We start from the raw sequence: 15,989 nt of genomic DNA, 5'->3' as shown, positions 1-15,989 counted from the left end.
CTCCCACGGAAAATTACATAGTTGATGCAGAGTCTGGTTTTAAGCCATAAAGTGCCTTAATCACCTAACATTCCTAAATTTTTTTTGAATAACGTGCTTTAAAACATCAGGTATGATGTAGTATCGATCAGGTAGTGTAAGGGTTACGCCCGCTTCACAGTGACAGACCAAACTCCCCGTGTAACGCACCGCAAACAACTGCAAACAGTCCATTTGCACAACCACAAGTTAGATAGATTTGATAGTTAGATACATACATTACATAGATCAATAGATGCAATATACATATGATAGATACAAATTACATAGATCAATAGATGCAATATACATTCGATGATAGATACAAATTACATAGATCAATCTATGCAATATACATTTGATAGATACGAATTACATAGATCAAAAGATGCAATATACATTTGATAGATACGAATTACATCGATCAATAGATGCAATTTATATTTGATAGATACGATTGATAGATAGATTTGATAGATAAATAGATAGATTTGATAGATATATGATTTCCCTGACAGAGTATAAGAATAAGACATGCGGTCTGTGACCCGTGGTGTGTTAAGTAGTATTATTCTTAGCAGTTTACTACCTGTTACTCCTTCTATCGGGGGAGGTCTATATGGGCTGCATTTTTGGAACAGGGAGATGGAAGACGATGATTGGTCTGTCCTCCTACTTCAAATTTGGCCTAAACACAAGTGGCTGTCTCAAATCAGTCCGGCCACGAGACAGATAGATTTGATAGATAGATATACATAGATTGATAGTTAGATAGAATCGATAGAAGATAAATAGATCGATTTGATAGATATATAATTACCCTTACAAAGTATAATAATAAAACATGTGGTCTGGGAGCCATGGTAACTAGGTTGTGTTAAGTAGTACTATTGTTAGCACCTTAATCCCTGTAACTCCCCCTATCGGGGAGGTCTATATGGCCTGCATGATCACCCTGACAAATTATAACAACAAGACATGCGGTCTGGGACCCATGGTAACTAGGTTTTGTTTATATTAGTACTATTCTTAGCACTTTAATCCATGTTACTCCCCCTATCTGTGTAGGTCTATATGGCCTGCATGATTACCCTGAGAAAGTATAACAACAAGACATGCGGTCTGGGACCCATGGTAATTAGGTTGTGTTTAGTAGTACTATTCTTAGCACTTTAATCCCTTTTACTCCCCCTAGCGGGGGAGGTCTATATGGCCTGCATGATTACCCTGACAAAGTATAACAACAAAACATGTGGTCTGGGACCCATGGTAACTAGGTTTTGTTAAGTAGTACTGTTCTTAGCACTTTAATACCTGTTAGTCCCGATATCGCAGGAGTTCTATATGGCCTGCATGATTACCCTGACAAAGTATCATAATAAAACAAGCAGTCTGGGAGCCATGGTAACTATGTTGTGTTAAGTAGTAATATTCTTAGCACTTTAATCCCTGTAACTCCCCCGATCGGGTGAGGTCTATATGGCCTGCCTGATTACCCTGACAAAATATAACAATAAGACATGCGGTCTGGGAGCCATGGTAACTAGGTTGTGTTAAGTAGTACTATTCTTAGCACTTTAATCCCTGTAACTCCCCCTATCGGGGGAGGTCTATACAGCCTGCCTGATTACCCTGACAAAATATAGCAACAAGACATGCGGTCTGGGACCCATGGTAACTAGGTTGTGTTAAGTAGTACTGTTCTTAGCAGTTTAATACCTCTTACTCCCCATATCGGGGGAGGTCTATATGGCCTGCCTGATTACCCTGACAAAGTATCACAACAAGATATGCGGTCTGGGACCCATGGTAACTAGGTTGTGTTAAGTAGTACTGTTCTTAGCAGTTTAATAGGCAAGTGGGCCTGGCACACACGCTGGCAGGCAGTCAACTGCAATTCAATTGCACTACCAGACTGATGATTCACAGTCAAAAAAGTTTTTATTTTAAATATTTACACTACTGTTATAACAAATATGATTCGTGGCACTAGTTGGAAAGTGGGCCTGGCACACATGCTGGCAGACAGGCAACTGCAATTAAATAACAATAGCAGACTGATGTAAAAGTTTTTTTTAAAAAAAGTTACACTAATGTTACAACAGATAGGATTGATGGCACTCAGGATAGAAGTAGGCACAGTATGTGCTGGCAGCCTGACACACAGGCTGGCACTAGTGGCAGGCTGGCCTGGCAACTAAAATTAAATAACACTAGAAGACTGATGTAAAAGTTTTTTAAAAATTTTTTTAAACTAATGTTACACCAGATAGGAGTGGTGGACTGGCACTGAGGATGGAAGTAGGCACAGTATATACTGGCAGCCTGACAAACAGGCTGGCACTAATGGCAGCCAGGCTGGCCTGGCAACTAAAATTAAATAACACTAGAAGAGGACTGATGTAAAAAAAAAATGTAAAAAAAAATTACACTAATGTTACACCAGATATAAGTGGTGGAAAAAAAGAGCTATTAATCACACTATATGATGTGGGCCTGACACACAGGCCTGATGGAAAATTAAATTAGATTACACTAGCAAAATGATTTAAATTTTTTTTTTTTTAATTCACAATAATGTTAAGCAGATATGAGTGGTGGCTGGCACAGCAATTAACCACAGTATATGCTGTGTGAGACTGACACACAGGCCTGATAGAAAATGAAATTAGACTACACTAGCAAAATTATTTTAATTTTTTTTTTTTTTAAATTTACACAAATGATTGTTAAGCAGGTATCAGTGGTGGCACAGAGCAATTAACCACAGTCTATGCTGTGTGAGCCTGACACACAGGCCTGATATAAAATGAAATTAGATTAAACTAGCAAAATGATTTAAAAGTTTTGTTGTTGAAATTTACACTAATGTTAAGCAGATATGAGTGGTGGCTGTCACAGAGCAATTAACCACAGTATATGCTGTGTGAGCCTGAGACACAGGCCTGATAGAAAATGAAATTAGATTACACTAGCAAAATGATTTAAAAGTTTTTTTGTTTAAATTTACACTAATGTTAAGCAGATATCAGTGGTGGCACTAATCACAGTATATGTTGTGAGCCTCACACACAGGCTGAAAGCCAGGCAAATGCAAATAAAATTACAAATAAAAAAAACAAAAAAATGACTGAAGCTCTAGCCCTAAAAAGGGCTTTTTGGGCTGAACTTTTAGCCCTAAAAAGGGGTACTTTCCTTACAGCAGAGATTAGATGAGTCCTTCAGGACTGTAGTGGACACTAAATACACTAGCCTAGCTATCTATTTCCCTATAATGTCAGCAGCAGCAGCACTAAACCTCCTCTCACTAAGAAAGCAGGATCATAATGAATCTAAAATGGCTGCTGCCCAGGAGCTGGGAGGGTCTGTGAGGGTCTGTGAGGGAGTGTCTGCTGCTGATTGGCTCAAATGTGTCTGAAGGCTGTGAGATACAGGGTCAAAGTTTCCTCAATGATGACGAATAGGGGGCGGATCGAACATCGCAAATGTTCGCCCGCAGCGGCGAACGCGAACAAGCTATGTTCGCCGGGAACTGTTCTCCAGTGAACTGTTCGCGACATCACTAGTAATAGATACTACTATAAGGAATAAGATGCAAAGATACTGATATAAAAATCCAGTATAAAACTGTTGCAAAACTTACTTAGAAGCTCTCAGTTTAGCTCTCTTAGGCCTAGATTTGGAGTTTGGCGGTAGATGGGCTGTTAACGCTACGCAGGCTTTTTTCTGGCCGCACCATAAATTTAACTCTGGTATCGAGAGTCCAAAAAAATGCTGCGTTAGGCTCCAAAAAAGGAGCGTAGAGCATTTTTACCGCAAATGCAACTCTCGATACCAGAGTTGCTTACGGACGCGGCCAGCCTCAAAAACGTGCTCGTGCACGATTCTCCCATAGGAAACAATGGGGCTGTTTGAGCTGAAAAAAAACCTAACACCTGCAAAAAAGCAGCGTTCAGCTCCTAACGCAGCCCCATTGTTTCCTATGGGGAAACACTTCCTACGTCTGCACCTAACACTCTAACATGTACCCCGAGTCTAAACACCCCTACTATTACACTTATTAACCCCTAATCTGCCGCCCCCGATATCGCTGACCCCTGCATATTATTATTAACCCCTAATCTTCCGCTCCGTAAACCGCCGCAACTTATATTATACCTATGTACCCCTAATCTGCTGCCCTAACATCGCCGACCCCTATATTATATTTATTAACCCCTAACCTGCCCCCCACAACGTCGCCGCCAGCTACTTACAATAATTAACCCCTAATCTGCCGACCGCAAAGCGCCGCCACCTACGTTATCCTTATGTACCCCTAATCTGCTGCCCCTAACACCGCCGACCCCTATATTATATTTATTAACCCCTAATCTGCCCCCCTCAACGTCGCCGACACCTGCCTACACTTATTAACCCCTAATCTGCCGAGCGGACCTGAGCGCTACTTTAATAAAGTTATTAACCCCTAATCCGCCTCACTAACCCTATCATAAATAGTATTAACCCCTAATCTGCCCTCCCTAACATCGCCGACACCTAACTTCAATTATTAACCCCTAATCTGCCGACCGGAGCTCACCGCTATTCTAAAAAATGTATTAACCCCTAAAGCTAAGTCTAACCCTAACACTAACACCCCCCTAACTTAAATATAATTTACATCTAACGAAATTAATTAACTCTTATTAAATAAATTATTCCTATTTAAAGCTAAATACTTACCTGTAAAATAAATCCTAATATAGCTACAATATAAATTATAATTACATTGTAGCTATTTTAGGATTAATATTTATTTTACAGGCAACTTTGTAATTATTTTAACCAGGTACAATAGCTATTAAATAGTTAAGAACTATTTAATAGTTACCTATTTAAAATAATTACAAAATTACCTGTAAAATAAGTCCTAACCTAAGTTATAATTAAACCTAACACTACCCTATCAATAAATTAATTAAATAAAATACCTACAATTACCTACAATAAAACCTAACACTACACTATCAATAAATAAATTAAATACAATTTCTACAAATAACTACAATTACATAAACTAACTAAAGTACAAAAAATAAAAAAGAACTAAGTTACAAAAAATAAAAAAATATTTACAAACATAAGAAAAATATTACAACAATTTTAAACTAATTACACCTACTCTAAGCCCCCTAATAAAATAACAAAGACCCCCAAAATAAAAAAATGCCCTACCCTATTCTAAATTAATAAATTTAAAAGCTCTTTTACCTTACCAGCCCTGAACAGGGCCCTTTGCGGGGCATGCCCCAAGAAAATCAGCTCTTTTGCCTGTAAAAAAAAACATACAATACCCCCCCCCCAACATTACAACCCACCACCCACATACCCCTAATCTAACCCAAACCCCCCTTAAATAAACCTAACACTAAGCCCCTGAAGATCTTCCTACCTTGTCTTCACCTCAACAGGTATCACCGATCCGTCCTGGCATCCGGTGCTGAAGAGGTCCAGAAGAGGCTCCAAAGTCTTCCTCCTATCCGGCAAGAAGAGGACATCCGGACCGGCAACCATCTTGATCCAAGCGGCATCTTCTATCTTCATCCGATGACGACCGGCTCCATCCTGAAGACCTCCACCGCGGACCCATCTTCTTCCGGCGACGTCCAACTGCAGAATGACGGTTCCTTTAAGGGACGTCATCCAAGATGGCGTCCCTCGACTTCCGATTGGCTGATAGGATTCTATCAGCCAATCGGAATTAAGGTAGGAATATTCTGATTGGCTGATCTGAACAGCCAATAGAATGCAAGCTCAATCTGATTGGCTGATTGGATCAGCCAATCGGATTGAACTTGATTCTGATTGGCTGATTCCATCAGCCAATCAGAATATTCCTACCTTAATTCCGATTGGCTGATAGAATCCTATCAGCCAATCGGAATTCGAGGGACACCATCTTGGATGACGTCCCTTAAAGGAACCGTCATTCGTCGGGAGACGCCGGAAGAAGAGGATGGATCCGCGTCGGCTGCTTCAACATGGACCCGCTCCGAACCGGATGGAAGAAGATCGAAGATGCCGCTTGGATGAAGATGTTTGCCGGTCCGGATGTCCTCTTCTTGCCGGATAGGAGGAAGACTTTGGAGCCTCTTCTGGACCTCTTCAGCACCGGATGCCAGGACCGATCGGTGATACCTGTTGAGGTGAAGACAAGGTAGGAAGATCTTCAGGGGCTTAGTGTTAGGTTTATTTAAGGGGGGTTTGGGTTAGATTAGGGGTATGTGGGTGGTGGGTTGTAATGTTGGGGGGGGGGTATTGTATGTTTTTTTTTACAGGCAAAAGAGCTGATTTTCTTGGGGCATGCCCCGCAAAGGGCCCTGTTCAGGGCTGGTAAGGTAAAAGAGCTTTTAAATTTATTAATTTAGAATAGGGTAGGGCATTTTTTTATTTTGGGGGTCTTTGTTATTTTATTAGGGGGCTTAGAGTAGGTGTAATTAGTTTAAAATTGTTGTAATATTTTTCTTATGTTTGTAAATATTTTTTTTATTTTTTGTAACTTAGTTCTTTTTTATTTTTTGTACTTTAGTTAGTTTATGTAATTGTAGTTATTTGTAGAAATTGTATTTAATTTATTTATTGATAGTGTAGTGTTAGGTTTTATTGTAGGTAATTGTAGGTATTTTATTTAATTAATTTATTGATAGGGTAGTGTTAGGTTTAATTGTAACTTAGGTTAGGACTTATTTTACAGGTAATTTTGTTATTATTTTAAATAGGTAACTATTAAATAGTTCTTAACTATTTAATAGCTATTGTACCTGGTTAAAATAATTACAAAGTTGCCTGTAAAATAAATATTAATCCTAAAATAGCTACAATGTAATTATAATTTATATTGTAGCTATATTAGGATGTATTTTACAGGTAAGTATTTAGCTTTAAATAGGAATAATTTATTTAATAAGAGTTAATTAATTTCGTTAGATGTAAATTATATTTAAGTTAGGGGGGTGTTAGTGTTAGGGTTAGACTTAGCTTTAGGGGTTAATCCATTTATTATAGTAGCGATGAGCTCCGGTCGTCAGATTAGGGGTTAATAATTGAAGTTAGGTGTCGGCGATGTTAGGGAGGGCAGATTAGGGGTTAATACTATTTATGATAGGGTTAGTGAGGCGGATTAGGGGTTAATAACTTTATTATAGTAGCGCTCAGGTCCGCTCGGCAGATTAGGGGTTAATAAGTGTAGGCAGGTGTCGGCGACGTTGAGGGGGGCAGATTAGGGGTTAATAAATATAATATAGGGGTCGGCGGTGTTAGGGGCAGCAGATTAGGGGTACATAAGGATAACGTAGGTGGCGGCGCTTTGCGGTCGGCAGATTAGGGGTTAATTATTGTAAGTAGCTGGCGGCGACGTTGTGGGGGGCAGGTTAGGGGTTAATAAATATAATACAGGGCTCGGCGGGGTTAGGGGCAGCAGATTAGGGGTACATAAGTATAACGTAGGTGGCGGTCGGCAGATTAGGGGTTAAAAAAATCTAATCGAGTTGCGGCGATGTGGGGGGACCTCAGTTTAGGGGTACATAGGTAGTTTATGGGTGTTAGTGTACTTTAGGGTACAGTAGTTAAGAGCTTTATGAACCGGCGTTAGCCCAGAAAGCTCTTAACTCCTGCTTTTTTCCTGCGGCTGGAGTTTTGTCGTTAGAGCTCTAACGCTCACTTCAGAAACGACTCTAAATACCGGAGTTAGGAAGATCCCATTGAAAAGATAGGATACGCAATTGACGTAAGGGGATCTGCGGTATGGAAATGTCGCGGCTGAAAAGTGAGCGTTAGACCCTATTTTGAGTGACTCCAAATACCGGCGGTAGCCTAAAACCAGCGTTAGGAGCCTTTAACGCTGGTTTTCACGGCTAACGCCAAACTCTAAATCTAGGCCTTAAAAAGGTAGCTGGAAAGCCCACTGCAAGTGGGAAATAAGACACTCATCCCCTCCCCCTTCTTTTGCATATGAAAAGACCCTTTACACAAACAGGAGCAAGCTGGAGAAGGTAGCTGACAGTATTCTCATAAAACTTTGGGGCTTGGTTAGGAGTCTGAAAATCAGAGCAATGTTATTTAAAAATAAGCAAAACTATACATTATTTTTAAAAAAAAAAAAAACTTTATGGGCTATATAAATAGATCATCTACAAAGCATTTATGAAAAGAAAAATTGAGTGTATAATGTCCCTTTAATAATCTCGCCAGCCCAGAGAGCTTTCAATCATTGAGCCCCAAGAGTGATGAGAGTCTCTATGAGTAAAGGGTGGTCAACTGTGTCAAAGGCAGTTGAGAGATCAAGTAAGATAAGTATAATCGTTACTTTTAACAGAAAGATCTTTAGTAACTTTGGTAAGGACAGTTTTAGTAGAGTGTTGGGGATGGAAGTCGAATTTCAGGGGGTCAAGCAAGGAATTGGAGGACAGGAAGTGGGTTAGGCAGTCGTAAACTAGTTTTTCCAGGAGTTTTGATGTTAGTGGAAGCATTGATATGGGGCGGTTTGAAGGAGAATTAGTATCAAGGGAGTGTTTTTTGTGTGAGGGAAATTATGTTAGTGAAAAGTTTAGAGACAGCAGGGTCAGGTGGTTTATCAATGGGGATGTTGAAGTATTAGAGCGGGTATATTTGGAGAGAGAAAGTGAGGAAGCCAGGTGGTAAAGTTGTCAAGGAATTGGGAGGTTGGTCCAGAAGGTGATAGATGACTGACACTCTGAGAGATTGGGGGCAGAACAGGGGAATGCAGTGAACTTCAAAGGAGGAGATGGTGAGAGATGGGAGTGTAGGCAAGTATTGATAGGTGCAGGAGGGCGAGAGCAAAATATTAACACCACAACCATGTATTTCCCTTGGTCTAGAGGTGTGTCTAAAGTGGAGACCACCATGTATGAGAGCAGCAATGGAAGCAGTGTCAGATGAAGGTAGCCAGGTTTCAGTAATTGCTAAAAGGTTGAAATCACTAGAAACAAACAGGTTGTGATGGTTGTAAGTTTTTTGCAGACAGAGAGAGCATTCCAGAGAGCACAAGAAAAGAAAGGACATGCTGTGGGTTAATGGAGATGATATTGTTACAATTGTGTGGCCTAAAGTTTTTACTGTGGGAGATTGAGTGAGAGTGTGGAAGTTTGGTAATTGTTACGGGGTTAGGGAGAGGTGTAACCAGCAGCAAGTAGTAGTAAGAGCGTGAGTGAGAGAAGGTGATAATGAGACTTGCAAGAGCGAGTGTGATTGGAGAAAGAGAAATAGATAGGGAAATGCATCTATGGAAACGTAGTTCATGGGAGGACGCCAGAGGGGATGAGAGAAGGGGGGTGGGATATGGATGGTGTGGGTGTTATTATTGTTATAAGGAGATGCAGTGAGTTTTAGGAGAAGGACAGATAGAAAGAGCAGAAAAGACATGGAAAACATATTGCAGGTGTATAATTAATGAGGATTACATGTTAATGGGTTGATATAATATGGAGATTGCAGTTTCTCTCTCCAGTTTCTAACTCCATTTGTTAACTCTGCTTGCCACATATAACCAGGGAAACATAGAAACAGGGCCCACGAGAGCCAAGCCTCACAGGGCAAGGGTAATGATGTTTATATTAGTGGAGGCTAACTACTAATTAATTAATGCAATTCACCTGGCTACACGGGAGTTACACACCATACACATTAGATTGTAGGGGAAGAGACAAATGCTAGGAAATGCAGACTATACTTACACAGCTAAACAGAATACATCTGATTACAAAATAGTCATAAAAATCAAACATTACCAGAAATAAAACTGTTTACAGGACAAGGAAATTCATTCTTAGATAGTGGTGAAAAGAGGTGAAATTGCATACCTGCGTAGGGTTGCCACCTCCACCATGTTTTCCTGGACACATGAGTTATACATGCTGCAGGGTGTGCAGGTAGAAACATGAATTTCAACCCTGAACAGCACATACATAGTGACACTGAACAGCACTATTCATGTTCCTTTCTGCACACCCTACACATGTATAACTCAAAAGTGTCCAGGAAAATATGACTGAGGTCGCAACCCTACTGTAGAGAGATGATATGAGATAGAGTAAGAACAATGGCTGTGTTCATGTTTCATGTTGTTAGCAGGGCATTCTGGATGAGAGCAGAGTGGATGTAACTTCATTTGTTAACTCAGCTACTACATGTAACCAGGGCCACATACAAACAGGGCCCATAAGAGCCATGGCTCAGAGAGCCAGGGATATGACATTTGAGATTTGGTTTATGAAAGGGCACATACAAACCCAAATCATACTGAATGTATACAAGCTTTAAATACACAAAGTAAAAAAGACAGAATAACAATGCTTTGACACTGTCCATTCTGTGTTCACATACACCTAGATTACAAGTTTTGCGTTAGAGGCTGTGCGGTGCTAACGAGCAGCTTTCTCTCACTGCTCACTTACCTGCAGCGGTGGTATTACGAGTTTTCAGAAACCCGTCGTTAAAAGACAAGAAGTGAGCGTTGAGCAAAATTTTGCTCATTACCGCACTCCAATACCAGCACTGCTTAAGTCAGCAGTGAGCTGGTCATACGTGCTCATGCACAATTTCCCCACAGGAATCAACGGAGAGAGCCGGCTGAAAAAAAGTCTTAGTCCTGCAAAAAAGCAGCGTAAAGCTCCCTATCGCAGCCCCATTGATTCCTATGGGGAAATAAAAGTTATGTCTACACCTAACACCCTAACATGAACCCTGAGTCTAAAAACCCCTAATCTTACACTTATTAACCCTAATCTGCCGCCCCCGACATCGCAGACACCTGCATTATATTTTTAACCCCTTATCTGCCGCTCCGGACACTGCAGCCACCTACATTATACTTATGAACCCCTAATCTGCTGCCCCCAACATCGCCGACACCTACATTATATTTATTAACCCCTAATCTGCCCCCCCCCCCAACGTCGCCGCCACTATAATAAACATATTAACCCCTAAACCGCCGCACTCCTGCCTCACAAACATTAGTTAAATATTAGTAACCCCTTATCTGCTGGCCCTAACATCGCTGCCACCTACCTACATTTATTAACCCCTAATCTGCCACCCCCAATGTCGCCGCCACTATATTAAAGTTATTAACCCCTAAACCTAAGTCTAACCCTAAACCTAACACCCCCTAACTTAAATATAATTACAATAAATCTAAATAAATATTCCTACCATTAACTAAAATATTTCTATTTAAAACTAAATACTTACCTGTAAAATAAACCCTAAGCTAGCTACATTATAACTAATAGTTACATTGTAGCCATTTTAGGATTTATTTTTATTTTGCAGGCAAGTTTGTATTTATTTTAACTAGCTAGAATAGTTATTAAATAGCTATTAACTATTTAATAACTACCTAGCTAAAATAAATACAAATTTAACTGTAAAATAAAACCTAACCTAAGTTACACTAACGCCTAACACTACACTACAATTAAATAAATTCCCTACATTAAATACAATTAAATAAATTTAATTAAATTAACTAAAGTACAAAAAAAACACTATATTACAGAAAATAATAAACAAATTACAGAAATTTAAACTAATTACACATAATCTAATATCCCTATTAAAATAAAAAAGCCCCCCCAAAATAAAAAAAAACCCTAGCCTAAACTAAACTACCAATAGTCCTTAAAAGGGCCTTTTGCGGGGCATTTCCCCAAAGTAATCAGCTCTTTTACCTGTAAAAAAATATACAAACAACCCCCCAACAGTAAAACCCACCACCCATACAGCCAACCCCCCCAAATAAAAACCTATCTAAAAAACCTAAGCTCCCCATTGCCCTGAAAAGGGCATTTGGATGGGCATTGCCCTTAAAAGGGCAGTTAGCTCTTTTGCCGCCCAAACCCTAATCTAAAAATTAAAACCCACCCATCATTCTATCAGCCAATTGGAATCTAAGGGATGCCATCTTGGATGACGTCACTTAAAGGTACCTTCATTCTGTTTTAGTCGTCGGATGAAGAGGATGCTCCGCCTTGGATGTCTTGAAGATGGACCCGCTCTGCGCCGGATGGATGAAGATAGAAGATGCCGTCTGAATGAAGACTTCTGCCTGTCTGGAGGACCACTTTGCCTGGCCTGGATGAAGACGTCTCCCGGTAAGTTGATCTTCAGGGGGTTAGGTTTTTTTAAGGGTGTATTGGGTGGGTTTTATTTTTTTAGATTAGGGTTTGGACGGCAAAAGAGCTAACTGCCCTATTAAGGGCAATGCCCATCCATATGCCCTTTTCAGGGCAATAGGGAGTTTAGGTTTTTTTAGATAGTATTATATTTGGGGGGTTGGTTGTGTGGGTGGTGGGTTTTACTGTTGGGGGGTTGTTTGTATTTTTTTTTACAGGTAAAAGAGCTGATTACTTTGGGGCAATGCCCCGCAAAAGGCCCTTTTAAGGACCACTGGTAGTTTATTGTAGGCTAGGGTTTTTTTTTATTTTGGGGGGGGCTTTTTTATTTTAATAGGGCTATTAGATTAGGTTAAGTTTAAATTTATTTAATTTGTTTATTATTTTCTGTAATTAAGTGGGGGGTTTTTTTGTACTTTAGCTAATTTAATTTAATTTAGGTAATTGTATTTAATTTAGTTAATTTATTTAATTATAGTGTAGTGTTAGGTGTTAGTGTAACTTAGGTTAGGTTTTATTTTACAGTTAAATTTGTATTTATTTTAGCTAGGTAGTTATTAAATAGTTTATAACTTTTTAATAACAATTCTACCTAGTTAAAATAAAAACAAACTTGCCTGTAAAATAAAAATAAATCCTAAACTAGCTACAATGTTACTATTAGTTATATTGTAGCTAGCTTAGGGTTTATTTTACAGGTAAGTATTTAGTTAATGATAGGAATATTTATTTAGATTTATTTAAATTATATTTAAGTTAGGGGGTGTTAGGTTTAGGGTTAGACTTAGGGGTTAATAACTTTAATATAGTGGCGGTGACGTTGGGGGCGGCAGATTAGGGGTTAATAAATGTAGGTGGCGGCGATGTTAGGGATGGCAGATTAGGGGTTAATAAAAATGTAACTAATGTTTGCGAGGTGGGAGTGCGGAGGTTTAGGGGTTAATATGTTTATTATAGTGGCGGCGACGTTGGGGGCGGCAGATTAGGGGTTAATAAGTGTAGGTAGGTGGCGGCGACATTGAGGGTGGCAGATTAGGGGTTAATAAATATAATGTAGGTGTCGGCGATGTTGGGGGCAGCAGATTAGGGGTTCATACATGTAATGTAGGTGGCGGCAGTGTCCGGAGCGGCAGATTAGGGGTTTAAATTTTTATTTTAGTATTTGCGATGCGGGAGGGCCTCAGTTTAGGGGTTAATAGGTAGTTTATGGGTGTTAGTGTACTTTTTAGCACTTTAGTTATGAGTTTTATGTTACAGCGTTGTAGTGTAAAACGAGTCATAACTACTGACTTTTAAATGCGTTAGGACTCTTGACAGGGTAGGGTGTACTTTTTGGCCTCCTAGGACAGACTCGTAATATCAGCACTATGGAAGTCCCATAGAAAAAAGACTTTACGAAGTTTACGTAAGTCATTTCGCGGTAAGGCCAAAGAAGTGTGCGGTGCCCCTAAACCTGCAAGACTCGTAATAGCAGCGGGCGTAGAAAGCAGCGTTAGGACCTCTTAACATTGCTTTTTTTTTACCCTAACGCACAACTCGTAATCTAGCTGATAGTTTTTTATAGCCAGTATTATAATATTAAAATGTTCAGTATTAGTGGCAAAAACAAATGTTTCAAATGACAAAATAAAGGTAAACGTGGCATTTGTAAACTATTGAATATACTCTGGCAGGTAAATCAATCATTGGTGCAAATTAAAGGGGACAACATTTTACAGTATAATATAAGCCTTTATCACAGTAATTATGTGGTTATTGTTAGCATAAGTAAAGGCTCATCCTAGCATTAATAACTGTTAGTTGCTCACGGTAATAGAAATGTGATTCTGGTCATTTTAATGCATTCAAGCTCAAAGAAAGGAAGCCTTCGCTATTTAACTCTTTCTGGTAAATAACTCATTTTGTATTCTAAATTGGTTTATTGCTTTTGTGAGACAAATTCCCATAAACCTTTTTTTTTTTTTCCAGAGAAATACTATCTCTGGTCATCAAAGCAACACCCATTATTGCAATATTCTTTGTTGCTGATGCAATGTGTGTAAGTATACAACAAATAATTTTTTAACATTATATTCAGCTATGTTCCATTTCTGAGATCTAAATGTCAAGGACATACACTTGCACCTTTATCAACACACTAGAGATGTGAAAAGGTGAAATAGCCCCCAATATCCCCTGTACCCTTTAAATTTATCTTTGAGGTCAACTTATTGCATCCTTAACATTATGATCTAGAACAACCCTGTCCTCAAGCTATTGGTTAACATGAAAACCAATAACTGTTTATAAGTTGATTTTTAGGCTGCCTATAAGCAAAATGAATTAATTATAAAGCAGTAGCCAGTCAGGCAGTTGTAACAGGCTGGCTGATCAGTAGACCAATAAACGCTGCAAAGTATAATTTTAAAATCAATACAAATCAATTTTCTCTGGCGTTATGAAAGAAATTAAATGGTAAGATTACCCTGTGTGAAAATATTTTAACAATATCTCTCCAATGATTTAATAAAACCTGCTGCTGTGCTTGCTCGCAAAATCATTATATATATATTTCTGTGTTCATAACCACAGTATCTCTCAGTCCAAACCAATGTAAGTACCAGCTAATCTTTCTGCTATGATTATAAATTAATTTCAGGTTTACAACAGAAAGATCAGGCTGACAAGAGAAATTTAAACTGAACTTAAAATCTCTATAACTTTATAAAGCTGATTGCAACAAGCTTTTTGATAGACACAATTAAATTTTTAGATATAAATTTAGATTTCTTACACACTTTTTCATATTTGACAAAAACCCATGTAGGAGTTATCAATGCGTTATTTCCAAATCAAATGTGAGTATATATGATTAGCAGCACATAAAAATTTAGGACCAGATTACGAGTGGAGCACTTTTGCTAGAAGTAAACTTTTGGACGTGTTTCGGTATTATGATTTAAAAAAAAAAAAGTTATTGCTCTCTCACTAACCTGACACATGCAAAAAGCCGAACTTAGAATATTGCGCGTGCAGTAACCTATTGCCCCATAGAAGTAAATGGAGTAAAAAACTCCCAACACACACACAAACCCGATCCCATATTCTCATATGCACTAACCCAGCATGAAAATTATATATAGATATAGAAATATACAGATATAAATAGAAATATATATTTATTAATACATAGAACATATTATGCTATGTGCTGTGCAGAACATTAGAACGTGAAATATTTACAGTAAATACACACTATAACAATTTATTAAAAATGAATAGTGCATAAATATTATTTTACATGTTTTCATTTACTTAACTGCAAAGGGTTCCTATAAAATCTATATATGTATACATATGTATTTATGGGTTTATATGTGTATACAGGTAGCCCTCAGTTTATGCCGGGGTTAGGTTCCAGAAGGAATGGTTGTAAATCAAAACCATTGTAAATTTAAACCCAGTTTATAATGTAAGTCAATGGGAAGTGAGGGAGTTAGGTTCCAGGCCCCTCTCGAAATTGTCATAAGTAACACCTAATATATTATTGTTAAAGCTTTGAAATGTAGACTTTAAATGCTAAACAGCATTATAAACCTAATTAAATAATCACACAACACATAATATATAATTAAACTAAGTTAAATGAACAAAAACATTTGCTAAAACAGCATTATAAACCTAATAAAAAAATCACACAACACAGACTTTACTTGCATTTTTTTTGCAAACAGTTCTTTCTATGCATTCCAATCTGGACTGATTAATAGACAGGAAGATCTTGTTCCTTTGAAAGCTGCTTGATAGCTCAGGTCT

At 38.5% G+C, this 15,989-nt stretch overlaps 1 protein-coding gene across 3 annotated transcripts in view; it reads left to right on the top strand.

The window, feature by feature from the left end:
• Positions 1-15,989, top strand: part of LOC128653833 (multidrug and toxin extrusion protein 1-like) — a 363,968-nt gene that overhangs the window by 284,780 nt on the left and 63,199 nt on the right. For all 3 annotated transcript variants that reach the window (XM_053707365.1, XM_053707364.1, XM_053707368.1), the window contains one exon: positions 14,163-14,232. In XM_053707365.1, the coding sequence (XP_053563340.1) occupies positions 14,163-14,232 (70 nt within the window). The remainder of the gene's footprint in view (positions 1-14,162; positions 14,233-15,989) is intronic.

The sequence above is a fragment of the Bombina bombina genome, chromosome 3, assembly GCF_027579735.1.
Source record: "Bombina bombina isolate aBomBom1 chromosome 3, aBomBom1.pri, whole genome shotgun sequence".
NCBI classification, from domain to species: Eukaryota; Metazoa; Chordata; class Amphibia; order Anura; family Bombinatoridae; genus Bombina; species Bombina bombina.
The sequence above is the reverse complement of the archived record's forward strand: the minus strand, read 5'-3'. Positions and strand labels throughout refer to the sequence as shown.